Below are 25,398 nucleotides of genomic sequence, written 5' to 3'. Positions count from 1 at the left end.
TATCATACCTGTGATTTGCAGGGGATGGTTTTCTAAAAAATAAGCAGCTCCATATATAAATTCTTTCTCCTCATTCAACGTAAGTTATCATATTCTATATATTCTTTAGCACCGTGCTTCTTTTTGCCTAATATATCCTGGAAATCACTTCATATCAATTCATATGACTTACCTTCATTTTGTTTGTTTTTAGCCATATAATTTTATTGTGTCGATGAACCATCATTTATGCAACGAGTCTCCAATATTTTGCTATTGCAAATGTCACAAAAGTAACCTTATATATCTGTATTTATGTAACTATATGGGCTTTTTGCATGTTGTTGGAGGTGTGTCTTCAGGGCAAATTCCTAGCAGTAGGGTTGTTAGATAAATGTATGTCTTTGTTAGATACTTCAAAATTCCCTCGAAGGAATCATACCATTTCTCACTCTCAGCAGTAACATGCGAGAATGCCTGTTTCTTTATAGCATTGCCAATCAAGTGTGTTGCCAAGCTTTTGAATTTTTACCAATCTAATAGGTGAGAAATGAGAGTGTATTTTAAGTTTGTATTTCTATTACTACAAGTGAAATTGAGCTTTTCATATGCTTCAGCATCATTGGTTCTTTTTTGTGAACTGTCTGCTCTACCCTTTTGTCCAGTGTTTTAATGGTTGTTGATCTTTTTGTTCTCTTTGATTTGTAAGGGTTCTTTATAGGTTAGAGATATCAACCCTTTTTCTATAGTACCTGTTGCAGATATTTTCTTTCAGTATGTCATTGATTGGTATTTTGACTTGGCTTATAGTATGTTGCCAACAGCATTTTTTAAAGAAAGATAGTATTATAGAACATTTTAGTAAATATGATGTATATATGAATCTGAATGAACAAGTTACTTTATGATACTCAAAGGTTAAAATTGAACTCTTATTTGAATATCTCAAGGAATCCCTGAGGAAAAATAGGAGTAAATTATTATACCTAGCAAAATGTTTCTTTAAAATGTAGTTAGATTTGATGATGATTGTTAGTTTATTTTCTAAAAAGCTAAAAATAAGAAACTTTTGAAAAATATATGTGGGTAGATGTGGTAATGAAATGTCATATAAGGATATGAATTCCTAATACGAAGATTTAGAAATTATAGAATTTAGTTTTGGGAAATTTACTCTTTTCTCATTAAGTTGGAAAAGGGGATTACAGTTGATTCTCATTATTTGTGGTGGTTATGTTCTATAAAGTCACCAAACGGAATTAGTGAACAATGAGCCATTGCTTTTAGGAGAAATGCAGGGTTAGTTTCCTTCAAATCTCTGGTTAGAACATTTTTGTCAATTATCAATGCCAAACCTTGTTTTATGTGTTTCCATTTAAAGACACCTTATTTAATATATATTGTTTTCTTCTTCTTCTTTTTTTAATGACAAGGAGGTAATTAGGTTTGCTTGTTTGTTTATGTATTTATTTATATTTGGAGGATTTACTGGGAGTTGAACCCAGGACCTCATGCATGCTAAGTATGCGCTCTACCACTTGAGCTATACCCTTCCCTCTATATTGTTGATTAACTTTGAACTCGTGACCAACAACACTATAACTCATGCCTAAATGAAACTTATCACATGTTTTCTGCACAGGAAACATCACAGCCTTCTTGCACTTAGAAACACTAGGCAGCACTATGCTTAGGGAACATTTTAGATAGCAAAGTCACCAACAAAAAGCCCCAAAATGTGAAAAATGTACAAAATAGACCATAAAAAGGACACTTGTTTATAGTGTAAGAGCTGAAATTAGAAGGCAGAATGTTGCCTTGTTCTACCTCAGCTGGGAATGCGCACATCGAGCAACTCATTTTTTTTGTAGCTCTGCATGTCTGCAAATGACCTCAGAAACACTGAGTATTGATTTGGGGGTTACAAGTAAATTTTAGCAAGTAGGCGGAATCTGTGAATAAGGAGGATTGACTCTGTTTTCTGATATATTTCTCTAAAAATGATTAAATTGGTTTTCTCGAGACAGTTTGAGAAAATGGAATTTTTTATTGGAATATAACAAATAACTTCATGGAGCTTAATACAGAATTATAGGAAAATTAGTTTTACCACCATTTAGGATACGTGAAAGTGTTTTAAAAAATTTTTTCTCAAGTAGAAGTTTTTGTGAGATGATTAAATATATTTTAGAAATGTTAATTTAGAATTTTATTCTTGAGTGGAAGCAGTAAAGGAAAACACAATTTTCATCCAGTGCCTTTTTAAAGCCCTTTTTCTAAATAACCTCAAGTTCCAAAATCCACTTTTTTTGTTGTTGTATTTAATTTATTCTGGGTTTTTACAAGAAAATAATGAAACTAAAAATAACAACTGGAAAAAATGTTTTTAGATATAGCTAAATGTCTAAAAATATAGCTGTTTTTTAAAGAGTAATAACCACTTTAAAATTATAGTCTTACTGGTGACTTTAGAAGAAATTATTGAATTGAATTTCTATTAAGAAAAAAACTCTCCTTTTAAATGGATACCTGATAAGGTGGTATGTGGTCTAGCCACCTTGTCCTTTCCACTCTGCAGGCTTGCCAGCTTTTTTGTCTCAGTCTTTAGACTTGTTCTGCTTTTCTCCTGAACACCTAACACTTTTACCCCTCATATAGCTGTTTTTCTCATGTCTTCAGGTCTCAGCATAAATGTTAACTTCCTATGAGCGGTCTCTCCGGATCATCCTAAAGTTACTTTCCGTTGTATCACCCTGTGTTATGAAATCCTGTTGTATCACAATCTGGATTTGTTTATCTTCTGTGTCTCTCTCTTCAAGGGATCTTGTTTGTTTTGTTCACTGCTGTTTTCCCAGTCCTTGGCATACTGTACTTAGAAAATAGTTTAAGTTATATTCCATGTTTCTTTCCATTTTAGAAATAAGTTAAAATTTTTAGAGCACTGCTGTATGTTTGATAAATAAGATCATTGGATTTTGTCCATTATAGCTAGGAAACCATTGACTACAGTAGTGTCACAAGCTATACCAAAGTCTCCTTATCTGAACCAGGATCCTCAACAGGTACATTTTTTTTCTGTCAATACATTTTTTATTTTGATATAGAATGTTCTGTAGTTTGTGATGAGATTATAGAAATACAGAGGGTCTGAAGCTATCTTGGTTCATGACCTGCCCTGTATTTCAGTAATTTTTTTTTATTGCATTCCTTGGCCAAAAGAAATCTCACAGTTCCATTTATTTAATTAGTAGAATTAGAAACTTAAGTATCATGTCCTAGTAACTTGGTAAGTTTTTTTTTTTTTCAGTTTTATTGTGATATAGCATTGTATTAGTTTAAGATGTACAACATAATGATTTGATATATGCATAAATTGTGAAACGATTACCATAAGCATTTTATTTTTGAATAAACACAGTAATGGAATCTGTGCACTTGTTGGGCACTGTGCAACTTCTCAAAACTTGGAAAATAGATTCAGTTTCCTGGTCCACATTGATTTTTTTTCTTTTTTCTTCCTTTTTTTTTTTTTTTTATCATTTTTTGGGAGGAGGTAATTATGTTTATTTGTTTATTTTTAATGGAGGTACCGGGGATTGAACCAGGGACCTCGTGTATGTTAAGCGTGCACTCTACCACTGAGCTATAACCCTCACCCCCCGATTTTTGCATGGTAATTGATTTTTATCATAGCAGTTTCCTAAAACCCAGCTTCACAAGGATGTGATGTCACTAGAAGAAGTACACGAGATCCACTGTTGAAACTGAGCTACCTTGAGTTAGTAGTTTGTTCATTTTCTGACAGATGTCTAATGAAACTGTATTTCCCTCAAATTTAAAATATCTTGTGGAATCCCCATTGAGTTCACTGTGGCACCCAAAAGTACCTCGTTACACCAGTTTGAGAACCATGGAAATAATATAGAAAGTAATAGTACTAATTATGATGAATTGGAATTCTAGAACAGATTATCTAGGTTAGCGTTTCTCACTCAATAAAGATGCTTTTAGGACTTTGGGAGGGACAATTCTTTCATTGTTTTGTTTACCCCCAGTTTGTATCATGCTCTTATTTTCCATGGTACTGGTCATTTTTTTTTTTAATAATATAAATTTTCTCCTCCTTTTTTAAATATAGAAAAAAGTAAAGAAAAAAATAAAACCTACCATACCACCCAGAGATAATTATTATTAACATTTCCAGCCTTTTTTTGGTATAAAGATAGGATTCGATTGATGGGTACAGATAGTTTTATGTCCTTTCTTCTTAGCACCACTGTATTTTCTCACATTATTAAAAACTCTTAAACATACCTTTAAAAAGTTACTTATCATTCCATCCTGTGGATATCCTACGCTTTGGACAAACACTTCCCTATCTTGGGCATTCAGAGTATTTCCAACTGACAACTTGAAAGGCCAAGAACAAGTTTCTTAGATTCTTGATACAACTCAAATCGAAATATCTTACTGTTTTACGTATGAATATTTGTTTCACTTCATAGTCACTAGTACTAAGATCTTTTAAAATTCTTGCTAAGTAAAAATAGTGTTTAATCAACACTTAGTTTTTATTGTTTTGATTATTATTAATGGTGTTATATTTCTTATGTCTAATAGAAATTTATATTTTATTTTCTAACTTACTATTACCTTTTGGCTTATCTTATATTACCATTCTATTCCTAAGATGATAAAAGAAAATGAAGTTGAACCGAGTGAATCACTTCAGTCTTTGCAGGTAAGTTACCTTTAAAATGTAAAGTAGGCAGAAATTGTACTTATTTATATAGTTATGGCATGTAATTTTTTATTTGTATTTTATATTGCCAGTTTTCAAACTTATTTGTAATTAGTTACCCTCTTATATATATTTAGATGAGCCTGCTGTCTTGTATAAATGTCCTTTGTTGTCAGTTGGATTTGGTTAAATAACAAATCTTTTGTCATAAAACTAATTTTGCAAACTTGCAAGTGTTACCTAATGGAAGAATCGACATCGACAATTACAGCTACATCTGCAGTCTCTGTTGTCTAAAACAGCACAAAACAAACAAAATCTATTGTGGTGACTCAACCATTTTCACCCTTATGTAACAAGATCAAATATATAAAATAATAAACACTCAGCAGCTGCATAATTTAGCTTACAAATGATCACATTTTAATGTTTTTTTTTATCACTTAAAAAAATATGGTTTAAACTTTTTCAAGGATAGTTGTCACAAGGTATAAACGCAAATTAATACTGTCACTGTTTTTCCCTCTAGGATGAGTTGCCATTTAAAATAAATTTATTTTTAAAACAAAGTATTTTATAGTCTCACAGTAATGAAAAAGCTCTTACAGTCTTCTGCAAAAAAAATTTAAATCTTTTTAGCATTAATATAGGAGTACATTTGTATTTTTGTAATAATTTTCTTGCTACAACTCTGAAACAATCTCTTCATGGACACTAGTAATAGAAGGAACTTAACAAAACTTAAAATTAGGGTACTCTTTGAGGATATACTTAATGCCACCTTTGCCTTAGTTCTATAAGTGTAATTAGCTACACATAGCAAAGGAGTTAGAGGATACTATGCTAATTATTTTTAAAACTCACTGTATTAAAAAATGCTAGTTCTAAAATATAAGTTGAATGTTTTAAAAGCTACTTGATTGGCAGTTGTGCTTATATATAATGTTATAAAAGAAAATGACCATTGTTTGAAGAAATACATTATTTTACCTCCTCTGTCTATTGAGAACAATTTTTCCCCTCCATATTTCTTAAACATAAAAATAGTACTTCTATAGTTGAGTTCATTTTCTAAGTCTGTAATTCATATTAGAAATTATGGCTATTTTATCTAATTACTTGATGAACTAAAAATAATTAATTGCTGTTGTCTATATCTTGTGTTTTATGGTTGCTAGGTGGTTCATTCTTTAAATTATTACACTTTTTATAATTTTTCCTTCTTTAATTTCACACAGATTTTTGAATTAAATAATCAGTGTTAACATAAATATTAGTATGGGAATTATAACATACCCATTCATTTTTTTCTAGTGTTAAAATAATTCAATTAAAAGTTTAGAATTTGAATTTTCAATATTCTGAGTTTTAGAATTAATTAGTATAGTACTTTTTCTATAGAGTTCTCCTTTGCCAGGGGTAACTTGTAGGTCTGTATAGAGAAGCAAGATGGAGATGACATGTGTATTTTCAAAGGACAAACTTTAAGTCTGGGGAGTATTTTCCCATTAAACTCATAAACCACCTACAAAACTATTTTAGCTAATACACTTAATGATATTTTATCCTAGTTCTTTCCCTTGGGCAGTGAAGAAGAGACTGCTTTTCCAGCTCTTATTCCTAAACAAATGGAGAGAAAAATCTGTGACCCTAAGGTAAAATTTGTGAAGAATGTTGATTTTCTAAACCACTCTGTCTTCCTACTATTTTCTACACAACTATCAGAGTTTTCATAGCAGAAGGTTAGTGAGCATAATGAATTAACCTGGTTTTAAGAACAGGAGAAACTAGTAATTCTTACCCCCTGCCTTTTTTCTTTTTGGTTTTGAGCCCTCTCTCTTTTACTCTGAACTAATAATGCATTATCTATACGTAGGATTCCCTAGAGGTTGGACACAAAGATATGTAAAATACAATTAATAAATATTCTGTGGAGAACAAAGTGAAGATCTTTATAAATAGTTCACCACTTTTACTGCAGGCTGAATCTATGGAAGTATATATAACCCAAGCTCTAAGTAGTGCTGCCCACTCCACAGCAAAAATCGATAGAGACAACAGCATATAAATGGTTGGGTTTTGTAAATAGTGATGCTTTCCCTAAAACTCCACAGCCCTCCGGAAAAGATCTGCATAGCAGCATAGAAAGCAAGGCATCTATTTGCTTGTAGAGAATTTGTATTCCCAGTCAAACAAAGCAGAATATATAGTCTTTAAAAACTTTAGGCTTTTTTTTTTTTTTACTGAAATGTGTGTGTTTTAAAATTCAGAATAATGTTTTCAACAGAAGTCCTGTTGAAGAGGCATTTTAGATTTGATTTTTCTTTCAAATGTGTGGTTTAGAATCTTCAGTTTTAAATAAGAGATTATTCAGATTATATATTATTGTCATTTTGTTAATTTATCAGTTTGAAATAAATTTATCCTTTATGTACATTCCTTTGGCTTTACAGCGGTCTTATTTTTCCACTTTCTGGGTAGGCTTTGTCACCCTGCGTAGAGTAAAAATCCGAGAACCCTCAAGAGGGCAGCAGAGAAAGCCATTTGAAGTCTGAAAGCAGACTAAGTCTCCGAATGGATGAAAGCACCCCTCCAAGGTGCATGTCTGTCTTGGTACTGATAGGCCTTTTTTCTTAGAGCTATAGGGTGAGACCATCTGGGAGGTAGGGAGCCTATCATCCCTCTTGCTAATAGCCTGATAGTTTACAAAACCCTTAAACAAAGGAAAATGCATCCTCTGTTACTTCTCTTTCTTCATATGTTTGTTTGCCTCCTATATTTCAAGCCTGGTGTTAAATGCAGGTGATACCCTGATGAAGCAGAGAAGTTTCTGCCCTCAAGGAGTTTGCAGTACAGTTAATATACAGATAAGAAGAAACTTCATTGTAGTATCATATGATGTCCGTAGTGGAAAATTGTATAATATCTAGTGGAGGCATAAGAAAGGCACACCTGTGTCTTTCTGGCTTAATCACCCTGTTATTACTACTTCTTATGTTTATTATTAAAAAAACATACTTATTAATCTTGAACTTGAATGCATTTAAATCACTGCACTTTAAACTAGTTAGCCTACCCATAACATGTTTTAGGAGAAATAGGTATGTTTCCTCGTTTTCATTATTAGTCTCAGTAAATATTTACATTAAGTAATAATAGAAAGCTGAATTATGCATTATTTTCTTTGTATATATGCATTGTAAATATATAAATTTATGCAGTACTCATTTTTAATAATTTACTATAGCCTGTTGAGTTTCAAGGGCATCAAGTGAAAGGATCAGCTACTAGTGCTGTGATGGTCAGAGGACACAGCTCACAGCTAGAATGCAGTCAGCTTCCAGAGAGCATTGCATATGATAACTATACAACAGACACTTGTTTTCTGACACCAAAGTTGCCTAGCACTTGTATGCAGATTGACTTCTTGCAGGTAAAAATATTTTTATATTGTATCGTGCCAAATCATTTCCTTTATGTCAGTACTAAATTTTGCAAAGAGAGTGTATTTAAATCTTTGTACAGTTGTAAGTTAAAAAGGAGTTTAGTAAGTTGAAGAAGCATAATAAATCAAACTAAGATAAAAATATTTGAAGGATTTTCACCTTTTTAGGATCAGAAATTTAAAGGATTACTTTTCACTTCAGAGAAGACTAGGAATTCATGACAAGAGCAGATAGGCAGATTATATATAGAAAATATGTTTAACAGCTGGTAGATTTTTTTTTCCCTTCTAATGTCCACCCTCCTCCCCGCTAAATATGACACCATGTACTTCTCATTTCTACCAAATGGAATAAGTTATGTAGAGAGGATGATAATGCATGTATTTAAAATGATACCTGTTAAAGAGATTTAAAAAAATTTTTCCGTTTTTAATTAATACACATACAAAATAAGTGTGCAGATCATAGGCACACAGCTCAATAATTACCACAAAGTGAACACACCCAGGTAACCTCTACCCTTAAGAAATAGAGCATTACCAGCATTCCAGAAGGCCCCCTTCTGCCCCCTTTCAATCACTACCCCTTCCATTCTCCCCAAAGATAACCACTATCTTGACTTATAGTACCATATATGAATTTTGTTTTTTAGAACTTTATGTAAGTAGAGTAATACACAGTGTATTTTTTGTGTCTGGCTTTTTCTGTTCAACATTGCAATTTTGAAACTCATCCATGTTGTTATCTGTGGCCGTACTTCATTCATTTTTGTTGCTGGTATAGATTCCGTTGTGTAAATACACCCCAGTACATTCTTCAGTGTTTGGGTTGTTTGCATTTGGGGGCTCTTAAAGATAATACTGCTGTGAACATTCACGTACCGTCATTAACATGTACGTACATGACACGCTTCTGTTAGTGACACTACCTGGAAGTGGGATTGTTGAATCACTAGATGTGCATGTTTTTACTTTTAGTAGATAATGCCAAACTGCTTTCCAAATGGTTGTTTTAGTTTGCCTTTCTGTCAGGAGTGTATGGGAGTTCCCATCACTCTACGTCTTCATCAGCACTTGGTGATGACAGTTTTTTTGCTTTGAATTTTAGCTGTGCTGGTGGGTATGTAGTGGTATTTCAGTGATATTCATTGTGATTTTAGTTTGCATTTTCCTGCCTAACAATGAGGTTGGGACCTTTTCATATGATTATTAGCCCTCTCCATTTCTTCTTTCATGATGTGTTTGTTAAGCTTCCTTCCTCAGTTTTTAGTTGGTATGCTTATCTCCCCTGAGTCTGACTTTATCTTTCACTCTTGATGAATGGAAGTTTATAATTTTTAATGCAATACAATTTATCTGTTGTTCCTTTTCTGATTAGTGCTTTTTTGTTTTGTTTAAGAAGTTTTCCTCTATCCCAAAGTCATGAAGATATTCTCTCATATTGTAGAAACTTTATTATTTTGCCTTTCACATTTCGATCTAATTCACCTACAATTGATTTTATCTTCTCACTTTGTTCTTATCTTTTTGCACTTTGAATTATCTTAACAGGTTCCATACATACACATAGAGATGTTGGGAATTTGATTGGAATTTCATAGATCTTGTACATAGATATTGGGGAGAATTGACATTTTTGAACTTTTAAAAAAATTTTGTATTTCATCAAATTCTAAGATACTATCACCAATTGTAAGAAGCACTATTATAACATATACCACTAAGAAAAAAGAGCAGTTAACATTATACAATGCTTTATCATTGCCTTTTTTTACATTAAAAAAAGTAAAAAAAAATCATAAAACTGAGAATCTTAACTTTTTTTTAATCTTAACCATTTTTATGTGCACACGTTAGTAATGGAAAGTTATTTACAGTGTTATGAAACAGATCTCCAAAGCCTTTTCACCTTCAGTTAGATTTTTAATGTTATATTTATTGAAAGACTCTTAGATTTATTTGAGCATAGATTTTTATTGTATATCACGCTGCTTTGTTTTCTTGTCTTTCTGTGAACACAGTACTTTTTTGTTCGGTGCTAAACCTTAGTGTGATCTTTTTGAAGACATTTAAACAGCAAAATTACTTAATAACGTATAATATTAACAGTGCACAAACTCATATTTAAGTGATCATTATATGAACAGTATGAATACTTTGCATATAGTTGTACATGCACAGGCAATGACAGCTATGTCACAACTGTTGCCTGTCCTATAGAGGTGTAAAAATGTCATCATTTTTAAGGTGCGTCCCTATTTTAAAGATGTTAAGATGTAAGAAATGTGAGTCATAAGAACTGATGAAATATGATGTACTCTGCTTTCCCTGAATGGAGTTGGCTTCATAATGTTCTTCATATTTCTGTTTTTCTGTGTCTCAAGTTATAACCATAACTGTATGTATATGTGTGGATACATAGAGGTATATAGAGAGATAGATAAGATATGGATATGTACACATAATTTTTCTAAACTCATAAATGGATCTCTATTTTCTAGTCCTCAGATGAAGAAAACTTTCCAAAAGGAGGTACTAACTTTAATATTGAAGACAAGTTTCAAGTGATAGCTGAGTCTAATAAGGACTCAGTTGAAAATGATTGTAAGTAAATTGTAAATAAAATTAACATTAAAAAGTATTTGACATTGAACAAACTGTTGTGAAAAGATCCATGCTTTTTTTCCCCCACAGCAATTTTAGATTTCTCTCCTAAAGATTCAGAACATTCTTACCATTATTTGGATTATAACTTTAAATCAGCAGAGAGTACTTCGTGGGAAGCAAATAAGGTATAATGTAAACAAAGTTTTAATAGTTGTGAGTAAAAAATTTTGGTAGTCTTATAAAAAATGCCTATTAAAAACTAAAAAGAAAAATCAAAATCTTAAGACTGGGTGATTTTTTTTTAACATGATCAAGAAAGTTAATGAACAACCAACCAACATTATTTTAATAATGAAATGCACAAAGTAATTTCTGTTAGAATAAGTAACAAAATGTGGATGATTACTATCTTTGTTATTCACAGATTTTTCTGTAATGTTACATGAAATGAGAGGCATATATAATTAGAAAGGAAGAAATAGAAATTAGAAGAATCAGTTAAAAATGAGAGGTTTAAGAGTAATTTTGTAAAGGAGCTGAAGACGAGATAAGCTTGAAAAATTAATAACTTTCCTAAACCAAATAGAAAATATAATAGAAAAAGAGTCCCAACAATAGTAACAAATATATAATGCAATGCCTAAGCATGATCGTAATTGGAAATGTGTGGAATGTGTGAAATAGACTATGAAATTTTACTGTGAAATTTGAAATTCATGATAAATAGGAATCCAGCAGTATTTATTGAATGCCTTCTTTAGGTCAGGAAATTGTAAACTAGGGTATAGGGTTATGGACAAAATAGGAATGATTTCTGTTTTTAAAGGCCAGCAGCAGGAGAAAGATTTTAATGAAGAGAACAAACAAATGAATTGAGACAATTACTATGTAGAAAAGCTGTGAAAATACTCTGAAATTATAGGGGAATCTACATTATGGATGATTGGGAAGTCTTAAGCTATGGCAGCAGTGAGGGGAAGAACATACCATGTAAAGAGACAACAAGTATAAATACCCTGAGATTGAAAAGAATTGGGCGGGCTCGAGAAAGTGAAAGAAGGCCGAAGTAGCTGGATTGTGGACAGGGAAAGCAGTAATTAAACTGAAACATGAGCGGGACCAGACATAGTCTTGCAGGTTAGGTCAGGCTAAAAACTTTGATACTGCTGTGTTCAACTGAGAAATCACTGAAGGATTTTCAGCAGAAAGTCACATGATTCAATTTACATTTTTTAAAGGTTTTGTTGGCTGCTATGTGGAAGATGGATTAGATGGGCACTGTGGTGGAAGCAGGGAAACCAGTTAAGAAGACCCTTAGATGATAATGACTTGAAGCAGGGATTGTGGCAGTGAAAGTATAGAGGAGTTGAAATTTTGGAGGTAGAAGCATGGATGTTGCTGGTTTGGATGTACAGAATAGGATGAAAGAGGGGATGAGAAAGACTCCTGCTTTCTGATTTAGCAATGTGGACTGCGGTGGGCTTTACTGAGGCAGTAAGATGGAGGAGTGTATTAGTCTGCTCAGGTTGCTGTAACAAAATACCACAGGATGAGTTGCTTAAAAAATTTATTTTGTCACAGTTCTGGGGGCTAGAAGTCCCAAATCAAAGTTCTGGTGAGAACTCTGCTCCCGCTCACAGATGGCTCCCTTCTCACTATATCCTCACATGGCTTTCCTAGGTATGTGAGAGAGAGAGACACACACAGAAACAGAGAGAGAGCAGGCGAGCTAGAGAGCTCTCTTGTAACACTAATGCTGTGTGATCAGGATACCATTCTTATGACCTTTAGTACCTCTTAAAGCCCCTGTCTTCAAATACAGTCACATTCGGGGTTAGGACTTCAATAAAACAAAATTCAGCTATGAATTCTGGGGGGACACAGTTCAGTCCACATCAGGAGGACCAGGTTTGGGGGGGTATATGGAAGTGGAAGGAATGCCTGTGTGACAGTCAAGTAGAGATGTTAAGTAAGAAGTTGGGTACATGGGTCTGGTTCAGAGGAGAAGTTTGTGTAGTCATTTACACATAGAAAAGTTTAAAGTACTGAGAATGGATAGGTTTATTTAGAGTAGAGAGTGTGTCATATCCCATTCTGAAGAACTGGAGGGTGGAGAGGGTTAGTTATATCAATTATTGGTGAGACATCTAATAAAATGAGAAAAGAAACATCGCATTTGGCAACTTGGAGGTCTTGGGTGACCTTGGCAAGAGTACTTGCAGTGAAATAGAGTAGAAATCAGTAAAAAGTGGATTAAATAGTGAATAGGTAAGAAAATAGAGGCAGTGTTTGTGTAAAACTCTTTAGAATACCATATTTGGTCAGTCAGTCACTCCTTTATCAACTATTTCTTGAGCAACTGCTGTGTGTTGCACAGTTTTAGGTGCTAGAGATAGGCCTGTGAATAAAACAGGCAAAGACCTGCCCTCATGGAACTTAAATTCTAATGAAAAGAGACAGACAATAAGAGGGTTTTAAGTGCTATGGAGAACAATAAAGCCATGTGAGAGGGATAAGAGTGCAGATGTGGATAGAGTTCTATTTTACATAGGTCAAGTAGGGCCTCTCTGCTAAAATAACATTGGAGTAGAGATCTGAAGGAAGAAAGAGGTCCATGCAGGTATCTGGAGGAAGAGCATTACAAGCACAGGAAATAGCAAATGTAAATGTTCTGAGGCAGGAGAGTGCTGGCCAGTTTGTAGAACAGCAAGGAGATTGCCATGGAGTGAGTGAGTTTGAAGAGGAGGTAAGGTTCCTAATCTTGCAGGGCGGTTCCATGAGACATTGTCAGAGCTGCATTGTACTTTGAGAGAGATCCAGAACCATTGGAATTTTAGTGAGAGGAGTGAAACGATTGAATTTACATTTGGCAAGAACTCTCTGGCAGGTTTGTAGAGAAAGTACTATGGGAACAGGGTGTAATACTCAGTAAGTATTGCCTGTGATTGTTCTCTTGTTTTGAAGGGACAGTACAATCTAGACTGCCTGTGTTTGAATTCCAATCCTGCTGCTTATAAGTTGGGTGAATTTCAGCAAATATAATTGTTTAACTGCTTTTTCTCAGTTCCCTCAGTTGTAAAATAAGAGTACCCACCTCATATGGTTGTTTTAAGGATCAAGTAAGTTAAAAATACAAAGTGCTTAGAATAGTCCTGGGCACACAGTAAGAACTTAATAATACAGTAAATCTATTATGCTGATGATTGAATTGTAATTTCCCATTTGTTTGTTTCTTCTATTAAACTGAACTCCCTGAGTGTAGGGACCATGAGTATTCATCTTCACATTCTTAGCTCATAGCACAGCACCTTGATCCAAGCAGCTAATGAAGAAAATGTTTTAAAATCTAAAAATAATCTTTTTATCTTTATTGTCATTTACTCAAAAAACAAATACACAAGCATATTTTAACAAGTTCAAATCATTCAGAAGGGTATAGGATTATAAGTAAAAGAACCTTTCCCCCTAATCCTGCCTCTATTAGAAACCACTCTTAACAGTTTGATATGTTTTCTTCCAAACTTGTATTCTGTTCTTACACAGATACGTATATTAAATATGATCATCATATTAGATTTTTAAGGTGATTAATTTCTGGAAGCAGCAACAAAATTAAATACCATTCTGAAAATAATAACATAGTGAATAATATGACTGTTCAGATGTGGAATATTTCAAAAAAGTTTATTCCATTTGGGAACAGTATTTTGAAGTTTAGATCAACTGCAGATAAACCCTAGACCTGAGAATACCGAGAAAAGCTATTCAGTCCTTGGGTCTGCAGGAAGTTTTATCTGCACGGCTCCAAACATGAGGTCTGATTAAGTCTGAGCCCCTCAGACTAGAAACTTATCTTCAGAACCAAATTTCCATAACCCAGATCAATCCAAATCAGGATCTGACTCATTTCACATAAATCCATCAGGTTTTATGTTCTGTATTTCACTTTCTATTATTATTATTTATTTTAGTGAGTTTATTCTATCCTGTCGCTTTTGGAAGAAACTTTGCCCCACTGTAGCTCTACCTAATGTGCTTGAAATAATTATTTTTATAATACAGTTATTAGAAATCATTCAAACTATAGGGGAAAAATACAATAAAAAAATCCTGGTCTGTAGTTTTATTTCTTCTTTCTGAATAGGTGACATCACCAGAACAAAAGATCTCAACATTAAGCCCTCTTTCTACTTTTTCTCTGAACTCAAGAGATGAAGACTTCATGTTAGAATTCTCTGAGGAGTCCCTGAAAGCAAGAACTTTACCTGGTGATCTTTACTTTCTCAGATAATTGTTACCATGTTGCTCTAATAGCTATCTGTCTGCATAAAATGAGGTTTTTCATTTTAGAGATTGTTACTAAACTAAAAATAATTTTGAAACCACATTCAGTGTCTTATGCCCTAAAGCCTTCCCCTACTCTCTCTCCCTTTGACCTTTTCTATTGCAGGTGGCTCTTAGTTCCAAATACAATATTCCCTTCTAGCTGTCTAGTTCCTTCTTATTTCTCCTCTCAACTTCTTATCACTGACTCCTGGAAGTGTCTTCTACTGTTGCAAGACTTCTCACAGCTGTAACTCCAGAGACTGGCCCCTCTATAGCCCCTTTCTCTCCTAAGGAGAGGATTCATTATGGATCTCTGATCAATACCATTGCTTGACCTTAGCATAACCTCTTAGTATCCCCTTTTTTGCCTTGTGGTCTTGGCAATATCAGGGAACTCTTCAACTGTTGCTACCTCTGTTGCACTCTCAGGCCTCTGTGTTTTCATACATTGTGACTCTTTCCTGTGAGTGATTTCCTGCTTTTGATAAGTATAATACATTCTGTAGGATCCCTTCCACCAATTTTTCTTTTGTCTCTCTCTTTTCTTGTAATCTCATCAATGTACCTTCTTCTGATTCTGAGGTTATGTTGGGTAAGGGGTGATGTTGTAGGTAATTTTTTGGTCATCGTGGAGAATAGAAAAATAAAAACTGTAGCATGACTGGGTGGTGGGTTGGAGGAGGTTTAGTGCATGTGGTTGGTAGAGGAAACAGGGTAGGGAAGAGTCAGTATGGGAGGAGGGGGTACCTAAAACAAGTGAAGTGACAATGAGATATAGATGATTTTCATAGTTATGCCATGAATATTTTACTTTTTAATGAGGTTTTAACTTTTCTGTCAGTGTTGCTTGATCAACTGGTTAGAATTACAATATAACACCTTATAAAAGAATGTTATTGGCTCACCTACTGCTCTCCTACCTTCCAAGTGACCTCCAGAGTTTATTTCCAAGAAATAGAAACTCTGTCAAGAAGGTACATTATTATAAAGTAGGAAACCATAGCATTGTCAGATAAAAACTTTAAGCTTGTATAGTTACCGTGCAGTATTATTCATTCTTTATTTATTCAACAAACATTGCTGTTTACATTTTCAGTAATATAACTATTACTAACACTGCTGACAGAAGGAATTGTAAAACAGACAAAATCTGCCATTACATGAGTTTACTGGAATTGAACTCTTATCGCATAGCAATGTATCAGAATGAAGCTAAAAATCTTCTTTACCCTGAAGGTCAACATATTAATTTATGAGTGTAATAAATATATAAAGGAAGTTACAACACATGGCTAAATGAACGGTGAACTTCGGTCTCTTGAGAACAATATTAAGTTGCGAACAAAAAACTAGTTTTGAGTTCTCTTCGTAACTCTGCCAGTTGGTAGTCATCTTACCTCAGGCTTTGGTGGCAATCTTATCTGTAAAATGAGAATGACATATTCCTTCTTGGCTGTAAAGTACTTTGAAAACATAAATGTTATGTAAATATAATGTAGTTATGGGGGTAGGGGTGTGGTGTGGAAATCCTTAGCTAAGAGGGGAAAGAAAAAGAGAAGGATTTCAAGTTTGTCAGCCTTAAAAAAGTCAGAGTATTAATTAAGTTTTGGAATCTTTACTTTTTTGATACTAAAACCATAAAAAATTATTTTTAAAGAAATATGATTTTGTGTGTTTATGTGTGTGTGTGTGTGTGTGTGTGTGGAAAGCATGTTGGCACTTTTTCTTTTTTTATATGTGTACCCAGTTTCCTAGAGCCTGGGTGATGTCTGTAATACATTTTTATTTAATCAGTTTTTTTTTCTTCAGTAATGAAAAAGTCAAGTTCTCTGGAGAATAAGAACCTTCAAAGACTTTCATTAGTAAGTAGAACCCGAGTTCCATTTATTACTTTGCCACCTGCCAGTGGGCCACCTGACTTAGATTCTTACTCACATGTGATCGACTGTGACAGGCAAGAGTCTTCTGGTTCTCCCATATTCAACTTGTGTGAAGAGTCAGCAACTTCTTTTAGCTTTGGGCCTGAGGACCAAAGTGAAACTTCTTTCTCTAAAGAATCTAGTGAAATGACTCCAGGATATGTTTCACTTCTCGGTAATATATCTACTCAAAGCAAGTGGCTGAAATTTCAAAACATGCCCCAGTGCAGCTTGACTACTCCAGACAGAGTTGATCAGAAAGTAACAGATGGCTTCTTTGCTGAGACTGTTTCTGGGATGCATTTTAGTGATAAAGGTGAAAGACAGAGTGATGCTGTGAATGAATGCTCTTTAGACTCTATGCATTTGCAAATGATAAAAAGCATGCTTCAACAACAGCAGCAGGATTTTAGCAGTGGAGATTTGGTTTCCAGAAAGGAAGCACTTTCTTTGAATTTAAAGCAGACTTCTAAGACTGAGGAAATTCAAAATGTGTTAGGAGGGTCTGCCTGCTACAACTGCATTATAACAGGAGATTTACAGGTGAGGAAATGTACCAGTGTTTCTTGGTGCATCTTTGCCAATAGTTATTGTCTGAATTGCAACAAAAGAATTATCAAAATTATACAGGTGCAGTGATTTTAGTCTTGGAGCTGATGGCTTTGGTGTTTGTTGAGTTTTCCAGAACACTTGCTCCAGTCATATCTTCTGGTTGTGAACATTAAATGAAGTTATATATTTGAAAGTGTCTGGTACAGTATCTGACACATAATAAGTCTTAATATGTTAAGAGCGCTGACTCTTTCCACCACCACTTCCACTGCTGCTATTACTATGATTGTTTTCATTTTTCACTGTAAGCTCAGTTTTACTGATCAGATTATTATTAGGGTAAAGGTATATTTTATTACATATTGGTTGTGAACAATTCTTATAGTTGTAACAGAAACAGGTACATAGTGATCCATTCACATCAGTTAAGTTTTTTCTAGCAAAAATATTTTAAAACTCATGAAGGGGCAGATAAGAAAATTTAGTCAAATTTATGATTAAAAGGGCCATGCCATAGCCTTTCTTGCTTTCTTGCTATACTTGGTTTCTCATTTAAAATTTGAAAATGATTTTCATGGAATCTGGAAATCAAAAGAAAAATCTGTTTATTTTCTTTAACATACCTATGCAATTTGCTTATTAGTAAACAGTATTTTTCTGGAGTTGTTATAACTTGAATTATTCCATTTTAGGAGATAAATGACTCTGAGCTATGCTTCCCAAGTGGGCAGAAAATAAAATCTGCGTATCTTCCCCAAAGGCAGATTCACATACCAGCTGTTTTTCAGTCTACTGCTCAGTATAAGCAGATTTTTACATCTTGTCTCATAGGTATGACTGTTACCTTTTTATTTTATTATGATTGATTGCTGCTTAATGTAAGTAGTATGGCTGTGAGAAAGTATAGTATTTTATATTGTGAATTTTTACATTGTTTCCGTATTGAGATTTGTTTTTATATTTTTACTCCAGTTTTTGACAGTAAGTTATATTTTAATTTCAGATCAAAATTGAGTTTTAAGAGTGGGAAATGACATTATTATCATCTTTTTCAAGGTATAGTTTAAAAAATTTTTTTAAACTGGAAGTATTACAAATGGTTTTGTTAAATTAAGTAGGAAATTTAAAGTATGATGCATGATTAGTTTTGATTGTTTGGTACAAGGGCAAAACTAGCTTTTTAAAAAATGGATGTTAGTATTAAGTTATAGTTTACTCTGTCAAAAGGCTATTTTCAGATTTAGCTAGTAGTACATATGTGATAAATACATGAAGTTAGTTTGTATTTAATTTTCATCTTTTTTTTTTTAATGGAGCTACTGAGGATTGAACCCAGAACCTTGTACATGCTAAGCATGCACTGTACCACTAAGCTGTATCCATCCCCTCAATTTTCATCTGTATCTATATATTTTTAAATTATCTTTTAAAATTTTTTGCAGAACATCTAAATATATTGCTGTTTGGGTTGGCACAAAGGTTGCACAAAGCCCTTTCAAAAGTTGACATATCATTTTATACATCATCAAATGGAGAGAAGCAGAAAAATGTAGAAAATAATGTGCCCTCCTGCCATCATCATCACCCTGCAAAACTTGTCATGGTTAGAAAGGAAGGTCCAAATAAGGTATTGTTCCCTCTTCCCCTCCTGTTGCCCCACCTAATACTCATCTCATTAAAAGTTTATGTACCTGTTGCTTTATGACAAGCTTAAGGAGTAAATTTTGATTAAGAGCCTTCTCCTTGAGACGTTAGTAACTAACATGTAGCAAACTCTCAATCAATTTTTACTGAAAGATGGTCTGTGTTCGAGGATCAAAAATGTGACTTAAGATGAACGTTCAAATTGCATAGGAACTTACTGTATAGCAGTGGATAGAGAGAGATACGTTAAAGGAAGTTTTATATAATACTGTAGTTAATAAAGTAGGAGGGATATGCCCAGATTACACTGAGAACCCTGAGAGGAGTGTATGTCCCAACCTCAGGGCTTAGAGAATGCAGACATGAGCTTGAAGAAAGTAAAGTTCGTAACTGGTCTGTGTGATCCCTAGTGCCAGTAATGTTACCAATAAGGCCAAAGGAATAGAAAAGGTACTGACTTAGTTGATATTGCTGATAACATTATTATGGAAGAAGTTAATAAAATGTTTGCATCTTATGGTTTGTACTCATATGCTTTCACTCATTGTAATACAGTCTTCCTCCACTGTTTGCATACTACCCTTTATCAGTAGTTGAGTATGTAAATTTGGATTTAAATTCAGTTATCAAAAGCAAGAGTTCATAAATAATATTATAACCATAGAATAAAATACTGTTGAACCACTAGAAGTCTTTTTTTCTGATGTTGAGCATAAGGGTTAGGCTATAGTGTAGAAAATGTATTGTTATCTGAGTTTTACTTAGACAGTATGCACATGTGTATCCTTGTGTGTGTGCGCACACATGCACTTATGTGAGTGAGAAAAAAGACTAAAGAAATGTACAAGATGTTCCCTGTAGTTGTTTTAGGGCAGCTTTCAGGTTTCCTGTATGAAAGTTTTAAATCAGAAAAATAATAAATATTTTTCAAACAAGCTTATATTCTCAGAATAATGTAATTTTTGATAAAGAGAAAATAAATGGAAAAGTAGGTGGTTTGAAATTTTAATTTATTGTTTAAATTAATAAAAAGATTAAGTGGTATAGTGACTAATTTATTGGAGTACATTAATGCCAAGCAACCTTTATAAAAATCTTGACAGACATAGTACGAAAACAGTAAAACAATTAAAATGTTATTTTTCTTACTAAATTTCAGTATCTTTTTCCCCTTAGGGTCGTCTTTTTTATACCTGTGATGGACCCAAAGCTGACCAGTGTAAATTTTTCAAGTGGCTTGAAGAAGTGACCCCAGGATATTTAACACAGGAAGAATCTCTACCTAGCATGGTTTTAAGTGATATAAAAAGTATTGGCTTGTACTTAAGAAGTCAGAAGATACCCCTCTATGAGGAATGCCAGCTTTTGGTGAGGTATGTTTTATGATACCAAATAATTGCCTCTATATTAGAAAATAGTAAAACCTCACAGAATTATCGGGGGTTTTTTTGTATATACATACTTTTATTGAAGTATAGTCAGTTTACAATATTATGTCAATTTCTGGTGTACAGCATAATGCTTCAGTCATACATGAACATACAAATACTTGTTTTCTTATTCTTCTTCACCATAAATTACTAGAGGTTGAGACAGGAAAAATATCTCAGAGATAAAATACCTCAATTTTTATGACCATACAATAGGAATAATTCCCTAAAGCTCTTTTTGGCCCCCTCTAAACATTAAGCAGTATCAGCAATATCAGGATTACTGGCAGGAATGCTGTTTTTCTAACAATTTTTACATATAATCATCATCCTAAGGGAAACTGTATCAAACAAATCATAAGAATAATTTTTATCAGTGCAGGATAATAGGTAGTGGTCATTTACAAGCCTGAACTACATAGCTTATAGGATAACAGAATGCTACTTTTTGAAAACATGTCTTATATTTATAAGTTGAATTACCCAAAATGTAAATATAGTGAGCATTTGCATGGTAACTTAATAATAATAACAGTTACTGAGAGTTTATATATGCCAGGCACTCTTTTAAGCACTTTTGCATGTATTATTTCATTTAATTGTCATAATAATCTGTAAGATACAGAAATAATCTGGATATTTTATTATTTCTATTTTACAGTTACAGAAACTGAAGTACTCTTTTAGAAACTTCTATTTCAGTCTCTTAAAACTGATCTTGTTTCTGTGAGATTTGCTATTTTCTTCCTTTGACACAGTGCATTTTTATTTTGTATATATGAATGAAAGTATATAAACATATGCACTATATGTATAATAGTACTGTATTTTAAAGACTTTTTAAAAATTGTACCTTCAAATTTCCAGTTGTAAAGTAAATTAAGTCCTGTGGATGTAATATACAGCATGGTAACTATAGTTCATATTACTTTACTGTATATTTGAAAGTTGCTAAGGGAGTAGATCTTAAGAGTTCTCATCACAAGAAAAAAATTTATTAAAAAAACTTTTTATATATGCAGTGACTTCTTCAGTGCTTTTAAAAAAAAACTCAATTCAATTTATTTAAACTAAAAATAAAGCAGTTCACCCATTTCCTTCATGAGAGAAAAATGTAACTGTGTGGTGATGGATGTTAACTAGACTTCTTATAGTGATCATTTCACAGGATACACATATATCAAATCATTATGTTGTACACCTGAAACTAATATAATGTTATATGTCAATTATATCTCAATTTAAAAAATGTGTATTTTTAAAGGTTATATTTCATGTATAGTTATTATAAAATATTACCTATATTCCCCATGTTGCACAATATATACTTGTAGCTTATTTTATACATAATAGTTTGTACCTCTATCCCTATCTTGCCTCTCCCCTCTTCCTTCTCCCCACTGGTAACCACTAATTTGCTCTCTGTATGTCTGCTTCTTTTATATTCACTAGTTTGTTGTATTTTTAAAATTCCACATATAAATGATATCAGACAGTATTTGTCTTTCTCTGTCTAATTTATTTCACTTAGCATAATACCCTCCAAGTTTGTCCGTATTGCTACAAATGGCAAAATTCCATTCTTTTTAATGGCTGAGTAGTATTCCATTTGTGTGTGTGTGTGTGTGTGTGTGTGTGTGTGTGTGTACGTGTAACACATCTTCTTTATCCATTCATCTGTTACTGGATACTTAGGTTGCTTCCTTATCTTGGCAATTATAATAATGCTGCTAGGTACTTTGGGGTGCATGTATTGTTTTGAATTCGTGTTTTTGTTTTTTCAGATATATACCCAGGAGTGGAATTGCTGGATTACGTGGTAGTTCTATTTTTAGTTTTTTGAGAAAGCTACATACTGTTTTCCATAGTAGTTGTACCAATTTACATTCCCACCAACAGTGTACGAGGGTTCCCTTTTCTCTACATCCTTGCCAACATTTGTTATTTGTGTTCTCTTTGACAATAGCCATTCTGACAGGTATGAGGTAAAAATTTGTACCTTCATATTCAAATTCAGTTTTGTGTTTTTACTCATTTTGCAGAAAAGGATTTGATTTTCAAAGAAAACAGTATGGTAAACTAAAGAAGTTTACTACTATAAATCCTGAATTTTATAATGAACCTAAAAGCAAACTTTATCTTAAGCTGAGTCGGAAAGAAAGTTCTTCAACTTATAGCAAAGGTAAGTTGAGCTGATCGTGTTGGTGTCCAACTTTGTGTCTCATTACATACAACTCTGTGAGTCATTTATATTAAAGAGATTTTTTAAAGTCCAGTTTAATAGTATATATTGTGAATTATTATATAATAAATTAGACCATTTCTAAAAAGCATACTTTAAATTTTAGTTTTTAAAAAACCTTTTATTATAAACTACCAAAAACTGTTTAATTTTGTTTAAAAAGTCACACTAAGTTCTTGGCATCATTAAGTATATTGAATAGTCTGTACCCTGAACCTACTATCAAAAATAAACAGAAAATATAATGAGTTTATTTATACTTCTGTCATTGCTGCACAGTAGGACAACACTGGACCCTAAATTTTGTGTATTTGGACATAAAATCCTTAAAATTTTTTTTCTAAGTACCTTAGGTACACTAGATTAGGTTAATCATTATCTTTGGTTTCATGACCTACTCTTGCTGGTCTTCACCTAGCTTGCTTTAGTTATTTAATTAGTTATTTTAAATGATATAAATATCTGTGAGTCCACAAAGCAAACCAAAATGTAGTACCTTATAACTACCTGCATTTAGTATAAAGTAACCCATTAACTCATCTGATTGTCTCTCCTGACCTAAGGTATTTACCATTTTTGATCCCTATGTTCATCAACATCTTGCTTTCCTTTGTACACAGATTTATGTAAATGAATTACCAAAAAGCATATTTTAAGTTTTAAGTTTTTTTAGTATCATTCCAATGATATAGTTCTGTATGTAATCTTTTAGAACTTACCTTTTTCATTTTTTCTCAGTGAAAATTCTTGTACTATCTTGTAGATGTGCAAGAGTTTCTTTTGGTTATAATCCTAGGAATGAAAATGCCCCCGACATCTTTAAGCTGTAGTGCCAAACGGACTTCTAAAGTAATTAAATCAACTTATACTTCTACCATCTAGTGGCTCAATGTACTCAAATGGTCTAAATGATCTTGTGGTTTTAGTTTGCATTTCTCTGCTTGCCAGTGACACTGAACAGCTCTTCATGTGTTCATTACATATTTTCTTCTTACCATTCATTTTTTTGCTGTGTTGTGTATAATCTTATTTACAGTTCTTAAATGTTTTCCATGTTAATCTTTTCTTGATCATGTATATTGTGGCTGCCTGGCTGCCAGTATGTATCATGTCTTTTCACTTACTTCAAGGTATTTTTAGATATAAAAATTATTTTTTAATATAGTTGGATGTATTAGTCTTTTCTTTTTGGCAGTGCTTTCTGTGTCTTATTTTAAAAATCTTTCCTAATGCTAAAGATCTAAAATTATTTACCTATATTTTCTATTAATGGTTTTAAAGTTTTACTTTTTTACTTTTTTAAAGTTTTCTTTTTAAGGTTTTCTTAATGGCATACTACGTAAGAAAATTTTCAATCCATTTGGAGGTTTTTTGTTTTTCTTTTTTTTTTTTTGGTTCATGGCATGAGATAGGGATCCAATTTCATCTTTTTCTCTTTAAGTATCAATTTTGCTAGAATAGTAGTCATTTTATTGATTAATTAGCCCCTTTTGTCCTCTTTGACTTGAAATGCTACCTCTGTCGTATAACCAAGTTCAAAACAGTGTGGGTCTGTTTCTCGAGTCCCTACTTGTACTGTTGTTCAATTTATATATCACTGTGCCAATTCCACATTGTCTTAATTTCTGTAGCTTCAACTATGTACACTTCCTTCCTGCTATTTTATTACTTTTTGAAACATATTAAAATTATTTTATTAGGTGCATATATATTTAAAATTGCTATTATCTTGGTAAATTGAAACTTTATGTAGAGACCCTCTCCGTCTCTAAAAATACTTTTAAAATCTAGTTTTTTACATAGCTATATGAAGTTTATTTTGATTAGTATTTGCTCAATAAGTCTTCCAATATTTTGTTCCACCTTTGTATATTCTTATAAAGATGTGTCCCTCTTAAACAGCATGTCTGAAATTTCAAATGTTAACTTTTATGTAAATGGAGTAAGTCCAATAGTTAATTTTATTATAATAATCTATATACTTGGGTATGTTTCTGCAGTCTTGAGTTATTTCTGTTTATCCCACTATATGCTGTTTTTCATTCTTTCTTGCTTTTTAAAAAAATTGGCAGTTAAATCTACTCTCCAATAAGACAAGAACTTAGAAAGTACTCACATTGCTTGTTTTTTTTTGCTTGACCTCTTCTTTCATGCCCCTCTCCCCATCAAGTTGGTAATTCATCTAGACCAGCCCTACTCCAAGTGTGGTCTGTAGGCTGGCTCTGGTCCATAGACTGTCATTGGTTCCCAAAGAGGTGAGGAGCTGCTCTAGAATATCAGATGCCTATGTCATTAGCAGACTGTTAGTTTCATTGTGTTTTGCTTTGTTTAGTTTTGTTTGTAGCAAGACTTTCCGAATGAAGGAAGCATTATGTTGATTTGTTGAATCACCTAGCACAAGCTTCTTGTTACTGACAGATAACAGTCTGTTCAGGACAGGCTGCTTTGAGTAGCACTAATCTAAATATGTAACTTTAGGATGCTATGGATTTATTTTCTACCGATCTTTGGAT

At 33.0% G+C, this 25,398-nt stretch overlaps 1 protein-coding gene across 6 annotated transcripts in view; it reads left to right on the top strand.

Annotated features, from left to right (window-relative positions):
* The window catches only part of ZGRF1 (zinc finger GRF-type containing 1), a 59,044-nt gene that overhangs the window by 12,775 nt on the left and 20,871 nt on the right, over positions 1-25,398 (top strand). For all 6 annotated transcript variants that reach the window (XM_032462176.1, XM_032462166.1, XM_032462174.1 and 3 more), the window contains exons 7-17: positions 2,968-3,041; positions 4,670-4,720; positions 6,292-6,375; positions 10,667-10,769; positions 10,860-10,957; positions 14,917-15,040; positions 16,908-16,960; positions 18,262-18,400; positions 19,012-19,196; positions 20,390-20,586; positions 22,686-22,825. In XM_032462176.1, coding sequence (XP_032318067.1) covers positions 2,968-3,041; positions 4,670-4,720; positions 6,292-6,375; positions 10,667-10,769; positions 10,860-10,957; positions 14,917-15,040; positions 16,908-16,960; positions 18,262-18,400; positions 19,012-19,196; positions 20,390-20,586; positions 22,686-22,825 — 1,248 coding nt within the window. The remainder of the gene's footprint in view (positions 1-2,967; positions 3,042-4,669; positions 4,721-6,291; positions 6,376-10,666; positions 10,770-10,859; positions 10,958-14,916; positions 15,041-16,907; positions 16,961-18,261; positions 18,401-19,011; positions 19,197-20,389; positions 20,587-22,685; positions 22,826-25,398) is intronic.

The sequence above is a fragment of the Camelus ferus genome, chromosome 2, assembly GCF_009834535.1.
Source record: "Camelus ferus isolate YT-003-E chromosome 2, BCGSAC_Cfer_1.0, whole genome shotgun sequence".
Taxonomy (NCBI): Eukaryota; Metazoa; Chordata; class Mammalia; order Artiodactyla; family Camelidae; genus Camelus; species Camelus ferus.
The sequence above is the reverse complement of the archived record's forward strand: the minus strand, read 5'-3'. Positions and strand labels throughout refer to the sequence as shown.